This window comes from Macaca nemestrina, chromosome 2 (assembly GCF_043159975.1).
Source record: "Macaca nemestrina isolate mMacNem1 chromosome 2, mMacNem.hap1, whole genome shotgun sequence".
NCBI classification, from domain to species: Eukaryota; Metazoa; Chordata; class Mammalia; order Primates; family Cercopithecidae; genus Macaca; species Macaca nemestrina.
Genome location: NC_092126.1, coordinates 175616487 through 175639271, shown reverse-complemented (window position 1 = coordinate 175639271; position 22785 = coordinate 175616487). Strand labels below are relative to the sequence as shown.

Genomic DNA, 22785 nt, shown 5'->3' with positions numbered 1-22785 from the left:
AGTGGGAAAAGTTTGAGGATCACTGAATTAGATATTTAAGAACCAACTGAGATGCTGGGAGAAAAAAACCAACATTTTATATAAAGACACTTGCATGCCTGTTAATCTATTGATTTGTTATGGTAGTATTGTCAGATGACGTTAACTCTTGTTCCTCAAGGGGAGAGTGAGACATGATACTTCTTTCAGCTCTGAATTTCTATGCCACTAAGAACATAAATTAAGCTTAAAATGGACTAAGAACAATGTCAGATATTTTTCCATCACAAGATTAATAAAGGTAAGCCAAGAACATTCACATCCTTATTCTACCCAAGCTATGGCTGACAACTGTGTCTATCATTCTCCACCAATTCCTGGACAGGCAGAATGGCTTTCACAAAAATGAACTTCTCGCTAGTAGAAAGGCAAAGAAGTGATATTACAAGGGTGTAGTCTACGAATGAGTGTCTAATTTTTACTTCCAAGCTTAAGTGTTATTAAAACCCAGAAACCCAGGACCTCATTTGTCTTACCACTGTACAAAAATGAGACAACCTAAAAAAGTGAAGACACCATTTCTATCAACAAAGTGTCTCCTTCAAACCTCCACAAACACAGGGAACACCAGGTTACACACACACCCCACAGTAACATTTACAATACTAAAATGCAAACCAAATTTTTACTTGATGTTTCAGGATTGTGATGGCTTTTTTTGATGTGTTGACTTGCTAGGCTACAGTCCCATTATTTATTTAATCAAACCCAGAATTCTAAGGTGGTCCCAAAACCACTGCCCTAGCCATGCATCTTTTATACTTCCCTCCCCTTGTGTGTGGGAGACTGAGACTGTGGATGTATTGGATTTCATTTCCGTGCTTATACCACCTCGCAAAAGGGAGTCTGCTGACGTAATTAAGATCCTGAATCAGCTGACTTTAAGAAAGAGAGATTATTTTTGAGGGAGAGCGAGCTGACCTAATCGAGTGGTCTCTTAAAAGGGTCTGGGTTCTTCCTGGCAAAATAAACTCAGTATGTGAGAGGGATTCAACAAGAGGAAGATTCTCCTTTGCTGGCTTTAAATATGCAAGGGGCCAGGGGGCAAGCAATGAGGGCAATCTCTAGGAGCTGCTAGAATTCCCTGGCAGATATTTAGCAAAGAAACAGGGACCTCAGTCTTACAATCACAAGGAATTAAATTCTGCCATAATTATGTGAGCCTAGAACAAGACCCCAAACTCCAAATGAAAGTATGCCCTGGGCAACACCTTGATTTTAGTCTTTTAAGACCTTGATCAGAGAACCCAGTCACGCCATGACCAGGCTTGCCACTTACAAAACTGTGAACTAAAAAATGAGTATTGTTTCAAGCTGCTGTATTTGTAGTTGTTATGCAGCACTAGAAAATTAACACAAAGATCTTGCAATGCCTTCATGTCTTCATCATGAACAGACCGTATGTCCTGTTGATAATAATGGAACTGGCAACTCTGTGGAACTTGAACTGACCTTTCTAAACAAAACTCTAATAGCTTAGAGAAAAATAAATTTTACGTTTTCAAGTTTTGGTATTGCTAATAGAATAGAAATATTAACGACAAATTTTATGGTTACTATTACTTGCATTTAGTATTTAGTTATTTACAAGCTGTTGTCACATGAACCACATACTATGGTGGTAAAAATACTGGGTTTTGATGCCAAAGAGATCTAGGTGTAATTCCTGGCTATTACTCTGACCTTGAACAACCTTGAATCTCTTTTGCTTCCCTGTTTGTTAAATGGTAAGACCTCCATCTATCTCCTAGAGTTCTTGAGAGGATAACAGGACACGACTTACATAAAGTATGTGGCACATGTGCAAATAAATGTTAGGTCACTTTACATATTTGTACTGCAACTACTTCCTTGAAATCAGCAATGATGTCTTCTTCATCACGGAATCTGTGATGCCTAGCATGGTACCTGACACATGGTAGGCACTTAGTAAAATTTTGTTAAGTAAGAGAGATATTATTTATATCTCAAACATTTCCATGATGGTGATGGCATCTTTATTGTACTAAGAAAAATTTGAGGGCCAGATAGGTTGAGTTTCTTATCTAACTTTTTTTAAAGCTATTAAACAGTAAAGTCTAGAAAACAGTGAAGTCTAGAAAACAGCTTTGTAAATTCAAGTCCAGTGCTCCTTCCAATGGACTACACTATACATAGGCACAGAGGTATATAAAACTATATCTTACAGTGTTTCCATGTATTCAGTCCTAGTCCTCTAAAAAATAAAAAAAGGCACAAAGAATGGTCACTATTATCTGCGTTCTATTAAGTATAATTCACTTCTCTATTGAGCAAATTCTGTTTCTCATTTATGCCTGTATTTGCAAAAATCACAACATAGTAAAAATGGTTTCTAATGCCTAAATCCTCAAAGTCCATAACAGGTAAGTATTCTTACTAGAAAAAACTTATTCTCCATAGTAAGAGTCCTGCCCCATTTAACCTTTTTGTGCAGATAAGTTTTTAACTGTTTTTTGTTTGTTTGCTTGCTTGCTTTTTTTTTTTCAGTTAAAAATGGTTACATCATAGTGGTACCAGATACTGCTGAGGATGTGGAGAAACTAGATCACTCTTACAATGTTGATGGAAATGTAAAATGAAATAGCCACTCTGGAAAAGTCTGGCAGTTTCTTTAAAAACTAAGCATACTTACCATACAGCCCAGTAACCATACTTCTGAGCATTTATCCCAGAGAAATGAAAACTGTGTCTACACAAGAAACTGTACACAATTGTGCACAGCAGTTTCATTTGTAACAACCCAAACTTGGAAACAACCAAAACGTCCTACTGTAGGTAAATGATTAAAAAACTGCAATATATTCATACTAGGGACTACTACTCAGCAAAAAAAAGAAAGGAAAAAAAAAAACTATTGATAGATGCAATCACTTGAATAGATCTCAAGGGCATTGTGCTGAGTGAAAAAGCCCTCAAAACGTCACATCCTGTATCATTCCATTTATATAGTATTGCTGAAATGACAAAATCATAGATATGGAGGGCAAATTGGTGCTTGCCAGGTTAGGGACAGTGGGAGGTGGTGGTATGACTAGCAAGAATAAGCATGAGGGAGATGTTTGTGATGATGGATAGGTCTATGTCCTGATTGTGTAGGTAGTTATGCAAATATACACATGATAAAACGAGAGAGAACCATTCACACACTGCACCATTGTGAATTTCCTGATTTTCATATTGTGTTATTGTCACCTACGAGGAAACCACTGGGGGGACCAGGTGAAGGGCACATGGAACCTATCTTTGAATCATCCTGTAAATCAATAATTATTTCAAAAAATTAAAATGGATGCAAAGCCAAATGTCTCAAACCTCTGGTAGAATTTTCTACATTCTCTATAATAAAACAACACTTTCTCCTTTTAATGGCCCCCAAAATAAGTCTAGTTCTTATTTTTATAGGATATTTTGAAAACAAAGGAAGATAAAACAATCTTTCAATCACATGCAAAATAATAAACTGCTTTCTTCTCAGATCCTGGCACTCCTTTCTCTTCCATCTTCATTTCACCTTCTGGCCTTTTGAATCTCGCATCTTGAGTTTTCCAGTATACCTCTCAGATGATCTAACTCCAGTTAGCTGCAGTGCATATGACTGACTGATTACACCCTTCCTGAAAGGTATACTTAACAACAACAAAAAAAGCTCCTTTGCCCAAATAAATATCAATAGTAAAAGCTACAATGTAAGAGAGAGTTCTTAGCAGAAAGACCTTTCAAATTCTCCTTGCCTACTCGGAGCCATTCCCTGCCCATTCCTCACTGCACACAAATCCCTCTCACAATGCTCCAGGCTAACTTCAACAACTTGATACCTTCCTTCACAAAATAAACATCCCAGGAAAACAACTAATGTTTACAACACACTTTGGTTTACAAAAAAACATGTTTACACGGGATCTCATTTGATGCTCATTAGACTATAGAATACATAAAAGCAAGTATCTATTGTAATCTCTTGGACATGAGGTCACTTGGACTCGGTTAAGTACCTTCTCAAGATCACACAGGTGAATAGTAAGTTGCTGAACAGGGGCTGTAACTCAGACCTCCTGATTCTCAATCCTAAGTAATGTCCAAACATTTCATCAAACCAAACACCCCATTCCTAATCTGGTAGCAGATTATTTTACAAAAGCTAGGCAAATAGTTGATCCAACTGAACAGAACTGAAGCTATCCAGAGTTAAGGTTCACAGAATGTGGTTAACCCATGATGGGTAATATGACAGGTAATTTTAGTTTTTTGAGATTTTTTTTTAATTTTTAAATTATTATTATTATACTTTAAGTTCTAGGGTACATGTGCATAACATGCAGGTTTGTTACATATGTATACTTGTGCCACGTTGGTGTGCTGCACTCATCAACTCGTCAGCACCCATCAACTTGTCATTTACATCAGGTATAACTCCCAATGCAATCCCTCCCGCCCCCCCATGATAGGCCCCGGTGTGTGATGTTCCCCTTCCCGAGTCCAAGTGATCTCATTGTTCAGTTCCCACCTATGAGTGAGAACATGCGGTGTTTGGTTTTCTGTTCTTGCAATACTTTGCTGAGAATGATGGTTTCCAGCTGCATCCATGTCCCTACAAAGGACACAAACTCATCCTTTTTTATGGCTGCATAGTATTCCATGGTGTATATGTGCCACATTTTCTTAATCCAGTCTGTCACTGATGGACATTTGGGTTGATTCCAAGTCTTTGCTATTGTGAATAGTGCCGCAATAAACATACGTGTGCATGTGTCTTTATAGCAGCATGATTTATAATGCTTTGGATATATACCCAGAAATGGGATGGCTGCGTCATATGGTACTTCTAGTTCTAGATCCTTGCGGAATCGCCATACTGTTTTCCATAATGGTTGAACTAGTTTACAATCCCACCAACAGTGTAAAAGTGTTCCTATTTCTCCACATCCTCTCCAGCACCTGTTGTTTCCTGACTTTTCAATGATTGCCATTCTAACTGGTGTGAGATGGTATCTCATTGTGGTTTTGATTTGCATTTCTCTGATGGCCAGTGATGATGAGTATTTTTTCATGTGTCTGTTGGCTGTATGAATGTCTTCTTTTGAGAAATGTCTGTTCATATTCTTTGCCCACTTTTTGATGGGGTTGTTTGTTTTTTTCTTGTAAATTTGTTTGAGTTCTTTGTAGGTTCTGGATATTAGCCCTTTGTCAGATGAGTAGATTGCAAAAATTTTCTCCCATTCTGTAGGTTGCCTGTTCACTCTGATGGTAGTTTCTTTTGCTGTGCAGAAGCTCTTTAGTTTAATTAGATCCCATTTGTATGACAGGTAATTTTAAATAGAGATTTCAAAACAGAAAGAACAGACTCATATGGGGCTGAAGAACCCAGCTAGCACAGCAGGAAAGAGCAAAGAGGGGAGACTATTCAGCTAATTTTACTACCTTCTACACCTCACCAACCCAAGTTTGTGACAAAAAGGGCAGAATCATGGTGCTATAATCAAGTCTGAATTTGAATAAATTAATTTGAATCCCTAGCTCTCTCATATTTTGGCCGAGAAAAAGAAGACCAAAGTAAGGCTAAGCACAGAAAATCTGAAGAAATCATCCATGATAATGTGATTTAATCTCCTGATTCTCCTCTACTATCTCCAGAGGAAGCATGGCTGGGACTTGCCAACCCTTGGTCAAAGTGTAAGGTTAAAAAAAAAAATACCAGAAGCCTGAATAATTGGAAAGAGACTTTAAAATTAGTCACAGGAAAGAAAGTATTTGGATGGCAGCAAACAGAAATGAAGAGTACATTACCCCAGGACCAATCACCCAAATAGAATGGTCCTTAGACCAAAAGTTTGAGAACCACACAACATACAAATTAACAAGTAATACAAATTAAATAGTAAATGTGTTTTACTGTGAAGAGTAGACTAACAAATAGGATAGAAATCACAACCTTAAACCTGCTAAACATTACATCAACATTTATTATTAATAGCCTGCTTTTTGATTCAAAGGAGTACCTATCCCCATTTGGCCTCCTCTCGAAAGAGGATCAGGTTGTACCAGGACAAAAAAAAAGAGCTTTCATAGAAGTCTTACCAACACGATATTTTAGCTCAATGATCGTTTCACCTTCTCTGGTTAATTCTGTTACTTCACAAGTGTAGTTTCCTGTGTGTGAGACAGCATCACTCTTATCCATCTTCAAAGAGGCATCTCCTTTTAGTAATTGTGAGACTTCAATTTTTGCACTACTAAAGTTAGCGGGGGCAGTGGACTTGTTTAGAGCTCCATCAAACGTGTAAATATCTCTTCCTTTAAATTTCCACTTTACATATACTTCGGTAGTGTTTTGTGCCTCCATATTAGTAACAAAGCATGGAATGACGACAGTGTCATTACAGAACGTGAATTCTACAGATTTTGTTTTATTAAATAGTAGCTGAGCTGATCCTGGAAAGGAAAAAGAAAAATATTTCATTAGTTATAGAAGTCTGTACTGTAAGATCTTAAGTTACAAATCCTTAGGATAAACAGCAACATTTCCATTGTTCACTTAAGTAAACAGTATAGCAATGAAGAAGACCTATTAGGTGAAACACGGAAACAAATTATATTTTAATATTAACTTGCACAGCTGGAAGGCATCATTATGACTTTTCTTTATTCATTCTCAATAATATAAAGTATACATTACATGCATCTTGGGAATAAATTCAGCAACTATGTTAGAACATGCAGGTGTAGTATCTGGCTTGCAAAGCTTTGAAGTAATCATTACTGCCTAGTGATATATGTAGAAAAACATTGTACTTATCAAGGTAAAATTTTGAACAGAAAATCAAACCAAATATTTTATTCAGTTTCAACTTCAATACACTGCTAAACAGAACTTGCTGAACTGATATGAAATTTATCTTTACCCTTATGCTGCATTTCCAAAAAAAGTGGCAGGTTCTACTGTACTTTAATATACAAAGTAAATAGGATGAATCAAATCATATCTTTCCACTAGGATGGAAAATCCTAAAATACTAATGAGGAAAAAAACCCAATATCTGTGGCTACTTTCCCATTGCAAAATATAGGCAGCAATAGACATTTTGTATGGGAGTCTTGAATGACATTTTTCCACCCCTACATTTCATTGACACTACAGAACAACAATCTCCAAATGTGTATTACAGGTATTCTTCCTCCAAGAAACCACAAAACAGTGAAAAAGCTAAGTAAGATACAAGCTGAAACCAAGAGCAGTTACTGCTAACAAGCATCCTTTCAACACTTCTCAATAGGATAAACTACCAGTTGTTGCCTTATAGAAGAGGGACTGGGTAAATAAATGTAATCACTCATTGTTCAACTAAAACGTACAAGAATGTGTAGGAATTATAGTTATCTTCCATATTCTTCAGCCACTCAGCAATTCTTTTATCTAAGTAGCTACTTGGCCTTCCCCTCAAAATATAAACAAAAACAAAACACAAATTACTAACAAATATAAGTAAAACATCAACTTTGTTAATAGTTCACAATTAGGATTTCCTTCTACATAAACTGGAATAAAAATCAGAGGCATAGAATGTTTCTATTGTAAGAACACAATGTTTATTCAATAAATACCCCATGAATTGAATGCAAGGATGCATAGTGGAATATGTACTGGATAATGTTCAAAACACCTGAGTAAAAATTCTATTTCTACCTCTTTTTAATATGCTGCCTTAAGCAACTCACTTTTCTATGCCTTGATTTACTCTCTAAAATAGGCGGATCTCTTAAATAGGAGGATCAAAAACAAACACTGGGCTACTTCACAGAACTGTGTTGAGCATTAACATGGAAAATACAGCAGCAAGTACTCTCTAAACAATACTATGCTGTAAAAACGTAGGGCGATACTATAAAAACTAGATAATCTGGCATTTTAATGTAATGATATGGACCTTCTTTGACTAGTCCAAATGGTTATATTTCTGGGAAACTGCAGTCTGAACCTACATTGTGGGCATCCACAGCTCACCTCTTCCCAGTTTTCTACATTTCTAGCTGCCCAAGTATGAGGAAGCCCAAGGCAAAACCTGGACTTCTGTTGCATTCTTTAAAACTTTGGAATTGTGAATTCTTTCCCCTGAGAGAGAAACACTGAGGGAGAGAGAACGTAGTATGCAAGAGAAGAAAAAGGGGGTGAAGATGTTCAAATTACAAAGGAAGGCAAGTATCAGAAAATATGGTCAAGATTTTGAAAGGGATACAAAGATTACTGGGTATTCTTTCAGCGAAGTGCTAGGCAATGTCTAACAGACCCTGTGGAATTACCTGACTCTATAGAAGCCTGCGTCTTTCACTGACTTTGACTGGGCTGTTTTACAGTTTCATAAGTTGTAGAAAACTGAAGGTAATTCAAATGGATTGGTGTCCCTAGAGATAAAAATAAATCGTGTTCTGCAATTGATTTCCACCTGGTGGAAGAGAGGACTCCAAAAGATTACATTTTACTGCCCTGAGGATATTGACCAATTTGGAATTTATTAGCAAATTCACTTAGGCATTCTTGATTACCTATAAAAGTGTCTGTTTTTCCAATTTTCTTTTAAAAGGGTTTTGCCTTCTTGCTGGTTTGCTTGTTAATTAATGAGTAAAATAAAATCTTTGACATATTTTCATTTTATATTTGCATGAATCATGGTTTGACTTTTTAGAGATTATTCTTAAAAAAAAAAAAGAGGTACAAATGAACTCAGTCATCCTATGAAACTTTTTGCAAAGGCTTTAATTAAGTAAGTAAGAAGTAGTTGGTGAACAATCCACAATTTCATAAATGTTTAGAGAATGAATTTTCAAAGGAATACAGAAAGCAATAATTGCACTGCATTATGTTATAATAAAAACATTTTATAGCTGAAGCAATTTAAGTAGAATAAATGCTGCTAGTAAAAATAACAGTAAAATTGACCTGGATAAACCATAATTTGAATAACCTTTGCACTAGTAATTAATAAATAAGGGCAGGCCAAAAATATCACTCTAGCTGTTAACTACAACTTCAATCTCTATACTAAGATGTATTAAAAAACTATTAAGCAGTAAAACTGTCTGATTTGGGGTTTCTTCCTTTTGCCTACTGCCTTCTCATAAAACAGCAAAGTGAAGAAACTATTTAAAATGTAGAGAGCAAATAAAGAAACACAGATAATTAACATGAATAAGAAAACTCTGAATAAACAAAATAATGCTTATAGCAGTCTAAATCAGATAGAAGTAGACAAATGTAACCAAGAGTAATGCCAGAGTTATAGATAAATTAGCAAATAAAATGGGAAAATAATTTTATATCAAATGCCAAAAGTATTAGACTTGAAACCTTCACTGGAACTGTACAAGTACTGGTGAATATAGACTATCAGCCCAAACCATCTCAGATCACAGTCTAGAAAACAGCTTTTTAGTGGCAGAGAAGACTCAATCCATGGTGGTCACAGCACACAAGTTCAGGTTAGAAATTTTAAAAATGCAATCAACATTTGTCGAGAATTACCTGTGATGAAATATTGTGACAGGATGTGGGGATACAGCAATGAAAAAATACAGTTATTATCTTTTACGAGCTTACAATTCTCATATGGGCGATGATAAGTACTTTATGTAATACAAGGTTACAAGTGTTATCTTCTCTGTATGGATAACGTCCTTATGGATGGGCAGAAGAGTAATCGGTCTTACAGATTTCTAAGAAAATTTGTGTTGCTACTAGGCAAAAACAGAAGAATGTCATAGTCCCTGCTCCTCCAGGCCTTCAATCTTTATCCTTTTACATGTTTCATGTAAATGTTCTCTTCTTTTTAACAACTCTTAAATTACTCCCTTTTGCCTTTTATCCCACACTCTCCAACAGTCCTGTCTCCCTATTTCTTAATACAAACTGAATCCTTCAGAGGAGAATCCTGAAGCTTCCAATACTCCTTCCCTATAAACTTACCTGCAACCCCAACTATCCACACTGTTTTTTGTTTTTGTTTTGTTTTTTTTGCTTCCTTTTCAGAAATGAATCCCATCACCTGAGAGCTAGTTTCCATTTCTGCATCAGTCTCCTCAAGGACTTCCCTTAGTTGATTATCAGCCTCCCACATCCCCCATTCCATTTACAAGGTGTTTTGTGTGTGTCTTTAAAAATTGCTTGAATATTCGCCAACTTAAAAAAAAAAAATCCCTCATACTTGTCTCTCTCTTCCCTAGCATCCCAAATTAACAATCTAAAGCATTTCCTCACTTCCAATTCAATCCTTAAATCTGTTACCGGCCTCCACCCATTCACCCCTATTTCTTTACTACTACAGCTCTTGCCAAAGTCACCATCAATCCCTTGTGAAAAATCAAATATGCATGGTTCACTTTCTGTCTTGTCTTTTCCACAGTTCTTGAGCCAGTGGGTGGTTTCTTTCTTGCTCTTCTCTCTTGGCCTCCATGGTATCTCCTGATTATGAATTTCCTCCTGCTTGGTCCATCCCATGCTAGTTTGCTTTCTTTGTTGAAATCTATTCCTTGACTCACACTAAATGTTAGTGTCCCTAAGGGCTTCCGATTCAGCACCCTCTGCCCCCCAGTATTTTCCCTGACTCCCATGGTTTTCTTCACCTGCAAACTTTTAAATAAAAAACTTAATCATGCACTGCCTTTCTTCTAAACTGCAGATGTTGGACAGCCAACTGCCTGCTGCGCACTTCCACTTGGATATAATACAGTTACGTCAAAGTCAGTATGTCCAAAAACTTATGTACCCCCTCAGCCTAAATCACTTTGCTAAAGCATTTTCTATCATCTACCAGTGAACCAGACCTGGACCTAAGAATCACGTTAGATTCCTCCCTCTCCTTAGCCATGGAGAATTCTTAGTAGGTTCAACCTAATTAATAATTCCTAAATCCAATGTCTGTTGAATGAATGAATTAGACACTTATCCTCTCCCTCGAACTACTGCCATACCCTCCTAACCAGCTCCCTGCCTCCATCCTCAAGGTTTCTCCATCCTGGCCCTGACGTATTTTCTACAGTTCCCAAAATAACTGTTCTAAATGCAAATGTGCACTCCTTTGCCTAAGATACTTTAACAACACCCTCAACCCTTTTCAGGCTAAATTCTAAGTACATTAGCATGGAATACAAACGAGGTCCTTCAAGATCCTTTCCAGCCCCACCTCCTGTACTCCCTCATTTCCACACTAAGCTCCAATCATAATGACCTTACTGCAATTCCATGACTATGCAAATGCACTCTCACCCCCATGCCTTAGCACATACTGTTCCTCAAACCTAAATAGCCTCTTAACTATTATACACTATTACCCCACTGAGTACATAGGGTGTATAATAGTTAAGAGCACACATTTAGGGGTCAGACCCTGGTTTAAGGCTCAGCTCATGCACTTCTTAGCTGCATAACCTTGGGTAAGTTACTTACCTCTGCCTCTCGGTTTCCTCATCTATAAAATGTGAATACTGGTGGTATATACCTCATAGAGATATTGTTAAGATTTAATAAGATAATGAACATGTTCTTGTACCACCTTTCACATATACAGCAAGTATTCAATAAATGGCAGCTACAGTTGCTAACTTTTGCTCTTCTTACAAAGGCGCAGTTGAGTTGTTCAGTCTTGTTTCCCTTCCCTACCATTACTCAAATGTATTCTTCCCCTCCTTATTGCTCCCACTGCCTTGTGTTCAAATGTTGTCACTGTACCTACTACTGTATAATTACTATTTTACTTAACTGATCTCTCCAGGCTCAGAAAGTAAGACATTGTCTTCATTTGGTATCCCAAGAATCTAACACAGGGTCCAGAAAGTAGGATTCAGTACATTCCTTGTGAATGTAAACAGTTTAAAGTACAAATTCCATAGAAGAAAAATCTAAAAATCATGTGGGAGAAGATACACTTTTCTTCCATATTTCAAGAGAACCTGCCACTGCTTCTCACTTGTATAGACTTGATTATGAAATCATGAAGCTGCATATTTTCATGGAAAATCTCAAGTCACTTGTATGGTTGGATAGAAAAGTTCCTTAAAAATCACAAGAATGTGTCTTCCTAGAGGGTGAATGATCTTCCTAGAGGGTGATGTTTAAACTGGGTCTTAAAGGATGAATAACAATGTTATGGGAAAGAAGGGGCTTTCTAGACAGAGTAACGTGTACAGCCAGAAAGTGAAGAACTGAAAGCAGAGAATTATTTAGGTGAGCTCTAGGAAATGAGGTTGGAAAAGATGATTAAGAAAAATTCTAAAGGGCTTCCTTGAATGTCATGCTGAGTTTAGACTTGATAACATAAACAATCGTAAACCACTCAGATTTAATTTCATTAAAAAAAAAAAATAACATTGACAGCAGTGTAAAGGAAGGACTGAGGGCAGCAAGGGAAAAGAGAAAGGGAGATCCATTAAGAGACTATTGCAATAGTCCAGGTAAAGAACAACTGGAGAGAAGACCTAAAACTTACAGTAATCAACAGAAGTTAGTTGTGGAAAGCAGGTGAGATAAAGAGGGGAAAATTGAAATTGTTAACCAAAATGGTATGCATAGCTAGTTGAATGGTAGGTTAATTATAGAGAAAAGAGGCTTAAATATTTGTGGGGAATATCTTTCCATCTGTTAACGGACTACTGAGATCTGATGTACACTATGTTTGAGAAATGAAAGAGAAAGAAGATGGCTTTATCAAGCACTTAAAATATATTAAGTGGCAGTGATTCTTTTACAATAAATTTGGCAGTGTAAGAAAGTAGAGAAGGCAACAACTGACAATGTGGAAGCAGGGACAAGGGCAAGGACATTTTGGTTCTTGAGGTTTTTTGTTTTATTTTTAAATATGGGGTAAATTTGATCACGTGTGCAAGCTAAGGGGAAGGAGTCAATGGAGAGGGATGGATCTAAGATGCAAGACTGAAGAATTAAGCTGACTGAGCAGGTCTCCAAGATGGTATAAGTGAAAAGATGGTAGACAGGTTGTCCTTTCCTTGGAAAGGTGAGTAGGTTTTCTTCTGAAGCTGGATGAGGGAAGAGAATGAGATGAAGGTTATCTAAGACGTTATAGATCAGTTTAGTAATGGTGGGAGGGAAGCTGAGGGAGTCCAAACCACACACCACTATTTTTTGCGGTAGAGTAGGAAGTTAATTATCTGCTGGGAATGGATGTTCAGGAATAGGGTAAGAAGTCTCAGCAGCCTCTAAGGTAAAGAAGCAAAGATCACCAGTAAAGATACATGCCAGAAAGGAATTCTACCTACTTTTGCCCTTAGAACTAGCGTCTGGCTTGAATAACTGGAGTCTCTAACTAAACTGGGTTATGTACAGAAAGGATGAAGGCAGATCTCTCCTCAATGAATGCTAAAATAAAGGTCTGGGGGTAGAGTGGAGTGTCCACAAGTTGTACTTAGTTCTGACCCAAAGCAATCCCCCTAACGAATTTAAAAGTAGCCTTGGCTGGGTGCGGTGGCTCACGCCTGTAATCCCAGCACTTTGGGAGGCCCAGGCGGGAGGATCACGAGGTCAGGAGATCGATACCACGGCAAAACCCCGTCTCTACTAAAAATACAAAAAATTAGCCGGGCATGGTGGCGGGCGCCTGTAGTCCCAGCTACTTGGGGGAGGCTGAGTCAAGAGAATGGTGTGAACCCGGGAGGCGGAGCTTGCAGTGAGCCAAGATTGAGCCACTGCACTCCAGCCTGGGCGACAGAGCGAGACTCTGTCTCAAGAAAAAAAAAAAAAAAAAAAAGGTGGCCTTATAAGAATAGAAGAGGCCAACTTAGAATTACAAGGGGCAGGGCAGTTTAAAGTCAATAACATCCAGAATTATGGCCTTATCAAGCACCTAAGTACCATCAGGGGATAAAAACAGATATCCCTATGGTCTATATACTACATCTTAAGTCATTAAGAGACATACTGTCTGAAATTTGTCTATATGCCAAACAGGGCTTTGCAAACTGCTTGGTGCATAGCATAGGCCCATACTTGCTTGAAATGGAAAAAGTGGTTTTGACAGACCTTGAACTTGCCAAACCAAACCCCTTGCTTTACCTTTTAACCTACAGGTGTGATATATATTCAAATATGCACATTAATTCTCCTAATCTGAATCTCAAACCATAAGACTGACCAGATTCTGACTCTTATGCAACTGCTCCATGGATTTGGAATGAAATATTCAGAGGTGGGTATAGCTTGATTTCTGTTTCAACACTGTATAATCATGAAGAGGAAAACCCCAGATTCTATTGTCTTAGTCTAGATATATCAGAATCAAATTTCCTGGGTGCTCTGTATTTTCTACTTCAGTACTACAATGAGTTTAACAAAACTGATCCTACACTATTATTGTTGCTCTTTTTATCACAGAAGAATTATCTACACCAGTATACAAAGTGAAAGTAACTTCATGATAACCCAAGACAATATTATTAAAATCAGACTGAGATATAAGATATGAAAATAGAAATGTTTATCTTGTATAAAAAGGTAGGCAGAAACCTAAAAGACAGGGAAAGTGATTGAAAATTATGTCACAAAAAGAACATTACTATATTAAAAACAATGCCTATATACTAGTTATAGCTGACTTCGTATTATGAAATGTAAATCTAGTTTTGCTAACATGCGTGATTATTTTGGATTTAGAATATGCAACAATTTGGGGGAAAGTCATCTATCTCTCATCTTTAGAACCTGGCCTTTCAAATCTCCATGAACAACTCAGTGGCAAAGATAAAACATCTGCCAAAACACAGATGACAGCATGAGCAAGTGTCCTAATGGTAGGCATTTAGTGTAATGCTTTAAAAAACACTGCCTCTAGACTGCTGGGGCGGCCCCATAAATACGTACTTTTAAATAGGCGTTTACTTCCTTAAAATGGCAACTTGTATTTAAAAATAATATATTCTTTAAGAGAAAACATTTTTATTTAAACAAGCCGAATTACTACTAGACTTAGACAATGGAAAAAAATTTTATTTAATCATATGTGCCCTGATTTAAAACAAACAAAAAAAAAAAACTCATTTTGTACAAAGAGAAATCATTCAACCACTAAAAAGACAGTTCACAACACCATCATTATTTATTTAAGGTTTTATTTGCTAGCTAATAAATACCACTGAAACTATGCACTTTTAAACAAAGTATAATTGGACATGAGTGGGGGCAGAGTGGAACGCAACATAGTAATTCATTCCACATCTCGCAAACCATTAAGGTGCCTTGCAGTTTGCCTGTAATTGCATGAAATGAGTATCTGAGATAACTTCTTTCACCACAAAGGCCACTAGCACTGTAGAGGGTGCCAGGAAAGGTCCCTGATTCCTGGGGCTTAATTAATGAAACTGAAAACAAAATCAAACTTCAATAGAAATGAAAGTACAGATCCATGACTTTCTTACTCATTCTAGATTCTAAAGTCAGTCTCTCAAACCCTTGGTTTGCTGAGACATCTTCATACATGTCCCTTTCGAAGCTATATATTAAACACAAAAACATATTTTATAACAAATACTATCACTTCCTGTTTTACAGTCCACACTTAAATCAATTGCATAATGCCTGTATTTTGCGGGTTTTTTTCAGGTTAATATTAACTAAGTACAATAAAATACTATAAATTCTGAATTCTATGACTCTAGGGATTCGAACACATTAAAATTGTGTGTAAACGAATGCTAATTACATGATATTAACTATTACTAAAGAAGGCCTAACATAAATCCTATCAAAGTACCATTCCAACAGTTCTAATCTACTTGATTTAAATCTAACCTACCTGTTTTAAAAATAGTATACGGTTTATACTTTTTACTATTTAGGCAATTTGAATAAGTGATACTGTATCACTTCATATCTGGATCAAAATGAAAGCGTTCTGAAATTATTATGCGATTATACAACACATCTCTGAAAGCAGTTTTGGCAATAATGATAGTAAAGGCAACAAGCATACTAAACGTGATGACAGGAAACACTAACATCAACCATTTAGATAACGGAGATGTTGATTCAAGTGGTCAGCAGAGACTTAAGGGCATCTTGGAAATAGCTAAAGTCACAAGCCTTTAGGAATGGCACACTGAGGCTAATAATCAGTTTAAAATTGAATTAATTTAGCATTCTAGGATAAATGTAACAATTGCTGTTACTGGTACTCAAGCTGAATTCTGAATCTTACAAAAGTTCACAAAAGGCTCTATAGATGTGAAGTGTGACAGGCACTCACTGTAGAGCTACGAATGTTTCTATTCCTCGCTCAGTTTTTACAGACGAAGCACACGTTTTACAAAAGCGAAATGGATTCCAAAAGCTCGGGGTGGGGGGTGGCGGGGGGGAGGTTCTTTGGCGTCGAAAGACACCAAATCCCATTCTGTTGCACATGTTTTGACTGGAGGTTACTGTCTTCCTATTTCAGGCGAAATCCAGATTACTTTTAAAACGGTTCCCCCAAATAAAGTGGGAAAAACTTCAACGTACAATTTAGAATGTATGCAAGTGGCTGATGGGGCGTGGGGGTCACGAGAAAGAAAGAGTTTCCAGCAAGCTTATTTTTAGGATTAAAAACTACAGCAAAAATTACACGGCCGGAAGATTCTTCTGATTGAACGCTGAGTTGAAAATGAAACTTAATTGTGTCCTTTACGTCCTCTTCGCTCCTATGTTCATGTGGGAGGCAAACGGCAGAAACCCCTTCTCACCGACTTCGCCAAAATGCGCACTTCCATCGCAAGAGGCCCGGGCCCTCCCACTCCCTCCCTCAACCCCAAATGCGTCTAAGCACTGAGAAGGGAGAGGGGTGCGAAAGAAGGGGATCCCTGGCAGCTGCAGCCCCTCGCCTCCGATCGCGCCCTTTCTTTCTAGTTAATTTTTGCGCGAGGTGCGCGGTTTAGAGTCTTCCTCTGCGTGTGCATTTGGAGATGGAGAACCGGGTGGAGGAGATGAGCCCCGCTCTCACCCAGGGGGAAGACGACGACCAGGGAAAGGAAGGGAGGAAGAAAGGGGGCGCCCGATTCCCCGCGGGGCCCTCCCACGTCTGCACTTCGGGCGCTCGGGGCCCGAGCGTTCTGCGACCCGGCCACCCTCTTTTCAGGGCGCCGCCGGGCTGGCTGGGGCGCAGCCCACACACCCGCGGGGGCGAAGCGACAGCAGCCGCAGGGCTGGGAGCGAGGAGCCACTCACCGCAGCACGCCGAGCCCAGCAACAGCGCCGCTACCAGGGGCCACATCTCTGCGCCCGCCGCGGGGTCGCCGCCGCCGCCGCCGCAGGTGTCTGGAGCAGCAGCCGCCGCCGCCGTTACAGGCAGGACCGACCGCCGCCGCCCGTCACAGGCAGGACCCACTGCCCAGGCTGCCCGGCCGCGCGCACGCGCGCTCCCACCGCTTCCCGCCCGCTCCCCCGCCTGCTCCCCGCCCGCGAGAGCCGCGCACGCGCACTCGGCCCCGCCCCGCAACCGCGGCTGTTGACGCGGCGCCCTCCCCAGTCAAAGGCTCCAGACCCGGGGCCCGCCTGCCCGCTCCACGAAGACCAGATGCCTGCTCTAGGGCGGTGGCACGCGCCGCGCTTCCGGGTCACGTCCTGTCGCACCCGCCCGCCCTTGGGGTCCGCATGCTCTCCCGCCGCAGGAGGCTGAACCCTGTGTTCCCACGCTCGCCGTGGACCTCCTTGCACCCGTCCCTCTCCGCGGGTCTGTTCCTGCCTTTCGCGCGGCGCTGGGCCCCACTGTCCTCTCTCTCTACTTTTTCCCTCTTTGCTTTCACTCCCACCCTCGCGCTTCAGGGGCCCGGCCCCGCCCGCCCGGCCGCAGCCCTAGTCTCTCCCTGGACCCGACGTCCGGCTGCGCGCGTGGACCCGGACGCCTTCTAGGCTTTCACCAGCACCCACTTCCACCGAACGCGGCCGTCTGGTCCCGAAGCGCACTCGGCGTGGGGGTGTCTCGCTGCTTCCAGCGCGTCCCTGAGCCCGAGGCCGCCACGCCCAGGGCAGGGCGGCGGCCCGGTCCTTGCCCGCAGGGAGCTTCCACTCGCTCCTGGCGGGCTCTGCGTTCCGCTCGTCCACTCGCTCTGCTGTTTCCTATGCGGTTCTCTTCCGTCTTTCTCACTTGGTTCTTTAGTGTTTTCATCCTCTGATCAGGGTTAATCAAACAAATTCCATTCACGGTGGTAAACATTGTTACCTGCGAACACCGCCACCACCGGGACTAGCGAGTATTGTCGCAAACAGGCATTAGCAGCGTATCCAACACATCCCCACCAGCAAGGTTATTCAGCTTGGCTTGTGACTGCCCCGTGTGCAGCCCTCTGCGCTGCGCTTGGGTTTAACATGCTTGAAAAATGGGTTCGAAATGTGGCCGCAAGCCACAATAGGGACAAGGCTTCCGAATTTATCGCTGAATCACACAGGCCACATCATTCATCCTGAAGCAAAAATACTTTTAACAGTATTTTTACTTTTGAAGATACTTTTAACAGTTGTTCTAACTGATGTACTCTCATCAAAAAGTCAGGCTCTGGTGGCTGCTGTAATGGGGTGCCCATCCTGTCCACCTCCTTGATTGTTTTTCTCTTACCTGCTGGGAAAGAAAGCAATTTCCCACCACAATACCCCACTTCTCCAAATCCTCTACACAGTGCGGCTCCTCCCAAGCACCCCATTGCCACAGAAATAAAACCCAGCATATGAAAGTGGCACTGTCTATGACACTCTGTGCCAGTGTATTGTGTACTATCGAGCTTCTTCCTGTAATTGTTTTTTTGTGTGAACCTCTTCCCCACAGCATTATCAATTCTTTTAAATCCGAGCGCATTTAAAGTATTCCCTCCTCCAAGACTTTCCATTGAGCTCGGCAAACAGAAGGGGTTTAATAAATGTGTTGATGCAACTTGAGGCAAGCTTTGCTCTAGTGAAATTTGATTGCTTTTTTAATGATTAAAAAATAAAGAAAAACAATTGTCTGGCAGACATCTCACTAAAACAATGGTTAATAATTATGGTGGTAATGATTTGAATGGCAGCCTTGACACCCCGAGGCAACCAAAGGGACTCATCGATTCTCCTCCAACTGCTGCTTATGTGGATACAAAAGAATCATCCACCAGACTTTGAGCATTAGGGACATTGTGTATCACAGAGCAGCTGGTTGGCTAAATAAGGCTGTCAGCTGTCCCTGATATCAACCAACCCCCCTAAAGCTGAAGAGTGGCTAGAAAGGACTGTCCCCAACCTTCAGAGGTAGAGATCGGGTGATGTTCTGTTTTACACTGGGAGCTACTGAGCTATATGTTTAATGTCTTTTTGTGCAGAAAACGGGATGAGAGGCCACCTGGGTGACCACTGCTGCTCTTGGGAATCTAGCTGGGGTATGTTTTGGTGGTGAGGGAAGAGCAGGCCTCTCTCAGGAGAGACAGTCCAAAGCAGCCTGCCTAGGTTTGATTATCCTCTCCCTGAGATAACCTTAAGCTCTTTTCAGTATTTAATCATTTTAAAGGTTTCCCTTTTAACTTTTCGACGCATTTTAATTTGGATGTTGAGCTCATCTGTATGTAAGGAGTTTCTTGGGTGGAGAGGGAGGGAATAATACATATTAGAATGTTTTGAACACAGGAAGTACACATTAGCTATATCACCTAAGTTAATCTTCATAACAACCTCAGAAAGCATAAATGTTATGATATCCCTTTTTGAGATGAGGAAACAAAGGGAAAAAGGCATGGTGAGCGCTTTGCCCACAGTTATACGTGACACTGCTCTCTCTCGTCTCTCTCCCTTGTTCTCATGTTCATCCTTTTTTCTTTTGACCCTGTAATATCAAAGTTGTTGCAGTTTCCCCTTTACAGATAAATAAACTTATAAAAATCACTCTCATCATCTTTATAGATAAGGAAAGTGAGGCTTGGTCACAAGCTCAGGGTGGACTGAAGTCTCCCTGACTTCACGGCCAGCGAAAAAATTCACAAACTTCCTCTCTCAATGCATAAAAATTTCCCTTTCCCTCATTTCTGTCTCAAGGATACATCAGGCCGGGCGCGGTGGCTCAAGCCTGTAATCCCAGCACTTTGGGAGGCCGAGACGGGCGGATCACGACGTCAGGAGATCGAGACCATCCTGGCGAACACGGTGAAACCCCGTCTCTACTAAAAAAAAAAATACAAAAAACTAGCCGGGCGAGGTGGCGGGTGCCTGTAGTCCCAGCTACTCGGGAGGCTGAGGCAGGAGAATGGCGCAAACCCGGGAGGCGGAGCTTGCAGTGAGCTGAGATCAGGCCACTGCACTCTAGCCCGGGTGACAAAGCAAGACTCCGTCTCAAAAAAAAAAAAAAAGGATACATCTACTTTTATCTTCCTCCCCACACAACATCAAGATCCTACCACATAGTAGGTATGGATATGATAGTATCTTTAAACGTTTACGTAGATACAATTGTATCCTTATTGTAACTTTTCATTCAGCAAATGTTTTGCCCCATACTGGTGTGTCATGCAACGACATGAGACAGTGCTGTCTCCTGGTACCCCCAGGGGTTAGCTTAGAACTGTATGTGCCTACCTACTCATATTCTGTGTTTTGTGTAGGGCCAGATGCATCTTTCAACATAAGGGAACATAACAGCAAAGGATCCCACAGTAAATCAGGGTCCAAGATAATGCCAGTATAAGTTAACTGCTCTTCTCTGTGTTTTAGTCTCACTTTGGTGCATATCAGTTACCATCTTTTATTGAAATTATCTGTTTATATAGTTGTCTTCCTGTTCAGTAGCCTGGCACATAGTATGTACTCAACAAATGGTTGTTAAAAGAATAAATAGAATGAAGAAATGAATGACTGAATGAGTAAATAAAGCTCTCAGGGTCAGGAACCGTATCTTCCATCAGTGTCTGACAAAGCACCCAGCATTAAAGGGTGTTGTGTAAACATATGTGAATGAAACTATTGAACTAACCTTGGAGCTGACCTGACATATTAGAGGTTCTTAGCGTCATTAAGTTCCTATTTTTGACTTATCAGTCATCAGCTAGTTGTAGTTTCTGAGTATTACCTCTTTCTTCTTAGTGTCTCTGAATATGTGCTTTCTTTTGTAATTAAGATTCTTCACTTGGTAATAATTCTGGCCAATGGAATGCAAACTAACATCTGTTGCATGACCAGGCAACACTAGCAACACTGGATTATTCCATGCCTGGACTATGCAACTTTCAGGCTTTTGTGCTTCAATTACACTGTTTGCTCTGCTTCTCATAATTCTCCCTCATGTTTTCTTCTCTGCTCCTCAACTCAAAGAATTCCAACTCATTCTTCAAGGCCAAGATCAAATATCACTTCCTCAAAGAAGCCTTTCTCAACCCTACTTTTTTCTTTGCCATGATTCTCTATCATTTCATAGTTCTAGTTATCTCTCCCATGATGCTTTGTTCATACACTAACAAAATGTGTCAGTAGATATTTGTTTCTATGTAATAGTTTCCTCTTCTATCACGTTAGCTTGGAGAAAATGAAATTTGTCCTGAGTATATTTGCATGTCTGTATTAGGGTTCTCTAGAGGGACAGAACTAATAGGATAGAGAGATAGGTGGATTGGCTCATGTGATTAAAGAGGCTGAGACATTCATCGATAGACCATCTGTAAGCCTGGAGACCCAGGAATGCCAGTAGCATGGTTGTCCAAACTGGAGGGCCTCAGAACCAGAGGAAGCCCTTGGTGCACCTCTCATTCTGAGGCTGAAGACCTAAGAAGCCAGGAGGCCACTGGTGCAAGTCTCAGAGTTCAAAGGTTGGAGAACCTAGAGTTCCGATGGCCAACGACAGGATAAGAAGAGTGTCTCAGCTCCAGTAGAAAGAGCAAGAGAGCCTTTCCTCCACTTTTTACTCTATCCACACCCCCAGCTGATTAGATGGTGCCCACCCACGTGGAAGGAGGATCTCCCCAACTCAGTCCACTAACTCACATGCCAATATCCTCTGGAAATAACCTCATAGACACACCCAGAAATAATGGTTTAACACCTATCTCTTAATCCAGTCAAGTTAATACCTAAAATTAACCATCACAATCTCCAAAGTCAAACATAGTGCCTGGTTGGAGACCTACATGTGTCGAATCAATCAAGAAAACTCACAGTGTGGTGTGTAGTATACAGAGTTACTTTAACCTAGGTCTGAGTTATAGCTCAAGCCACTTACTACCTGTTAACCTTGGACACATTATTTAACCTTTCTGAACCCTTGTTTTCTCATTTGTAAAGCAAGGATGATAAAAATAATATAAATTAACTTTTGAACATGGCTTGAGAATTTAATGAGTTAACACCTTTACAGTTATGTAGAGCAGTGCCCGAGGCACAGTAGGCACACAATAAATATTAGCCCTTATTTTAATAATCATCTTATGTCGTGAGATTGGTCTCCAAGAAGGGCAGTGAAAATATTATCAAAAGAATCACCAATTGCTGCTCAGGAGCATTGAAGGAGCACTTTGAGTTGGAAAAGTGTCAACAATTTTCATTGAAGCTAGATGCGCATGTCTATGCCTAGTGGGTAGCCCTTAATTTGCTTTTTCTTCACATTTCTTGGCGATTCAATGCTGAGGGACCCATGTCTCTGATACCTGGCTCAGAGCCCAGTCTCCTAGGATGCTATTTCAACTTGACCCAGCTATAAAAGCATAGGAGCCCCAGTCATCAAATAAAGCAGCAGAGCAACGAAGGTCTGTGCTGTCTGG

General features: G+C 40.2%; 1 protein-coding gene across 8 annotated transcripts in view; it reads right to left on the bottom strand.

The window, feature by feature from the left end:
• The window catches only part of LOC105477542 (CD47 molecule), a 45325-nt gene extending 27881 nt beyond the window's left edge, over positions 1–17444 (bottom strand). For all 8 annotated transcript variants that reach the window (XR_984766.2, XR_984767.2, XR_984768.2 and 5 more), the window contains exons 1-2: positions 17252–17444; positions 6136–6489 (exon numbers count right to left, since the gene is read on the bottom strand). Coding sequence is in view for 5 of the 8 variants with exons in the window: in XM_011734089.2 (XP_011732391.1) it covers positions 6136–6489; positions 17252–17297 (400 nt within the window). In the remaining 3 variants the exon portion in view is untranslated. The remainder of the gene's footprint in view (positions 1–6135; positions 6490–17251) is intronic.
• Between the last annotated feature and the right edge of the window lie 5341 nt (positions 17445–22785).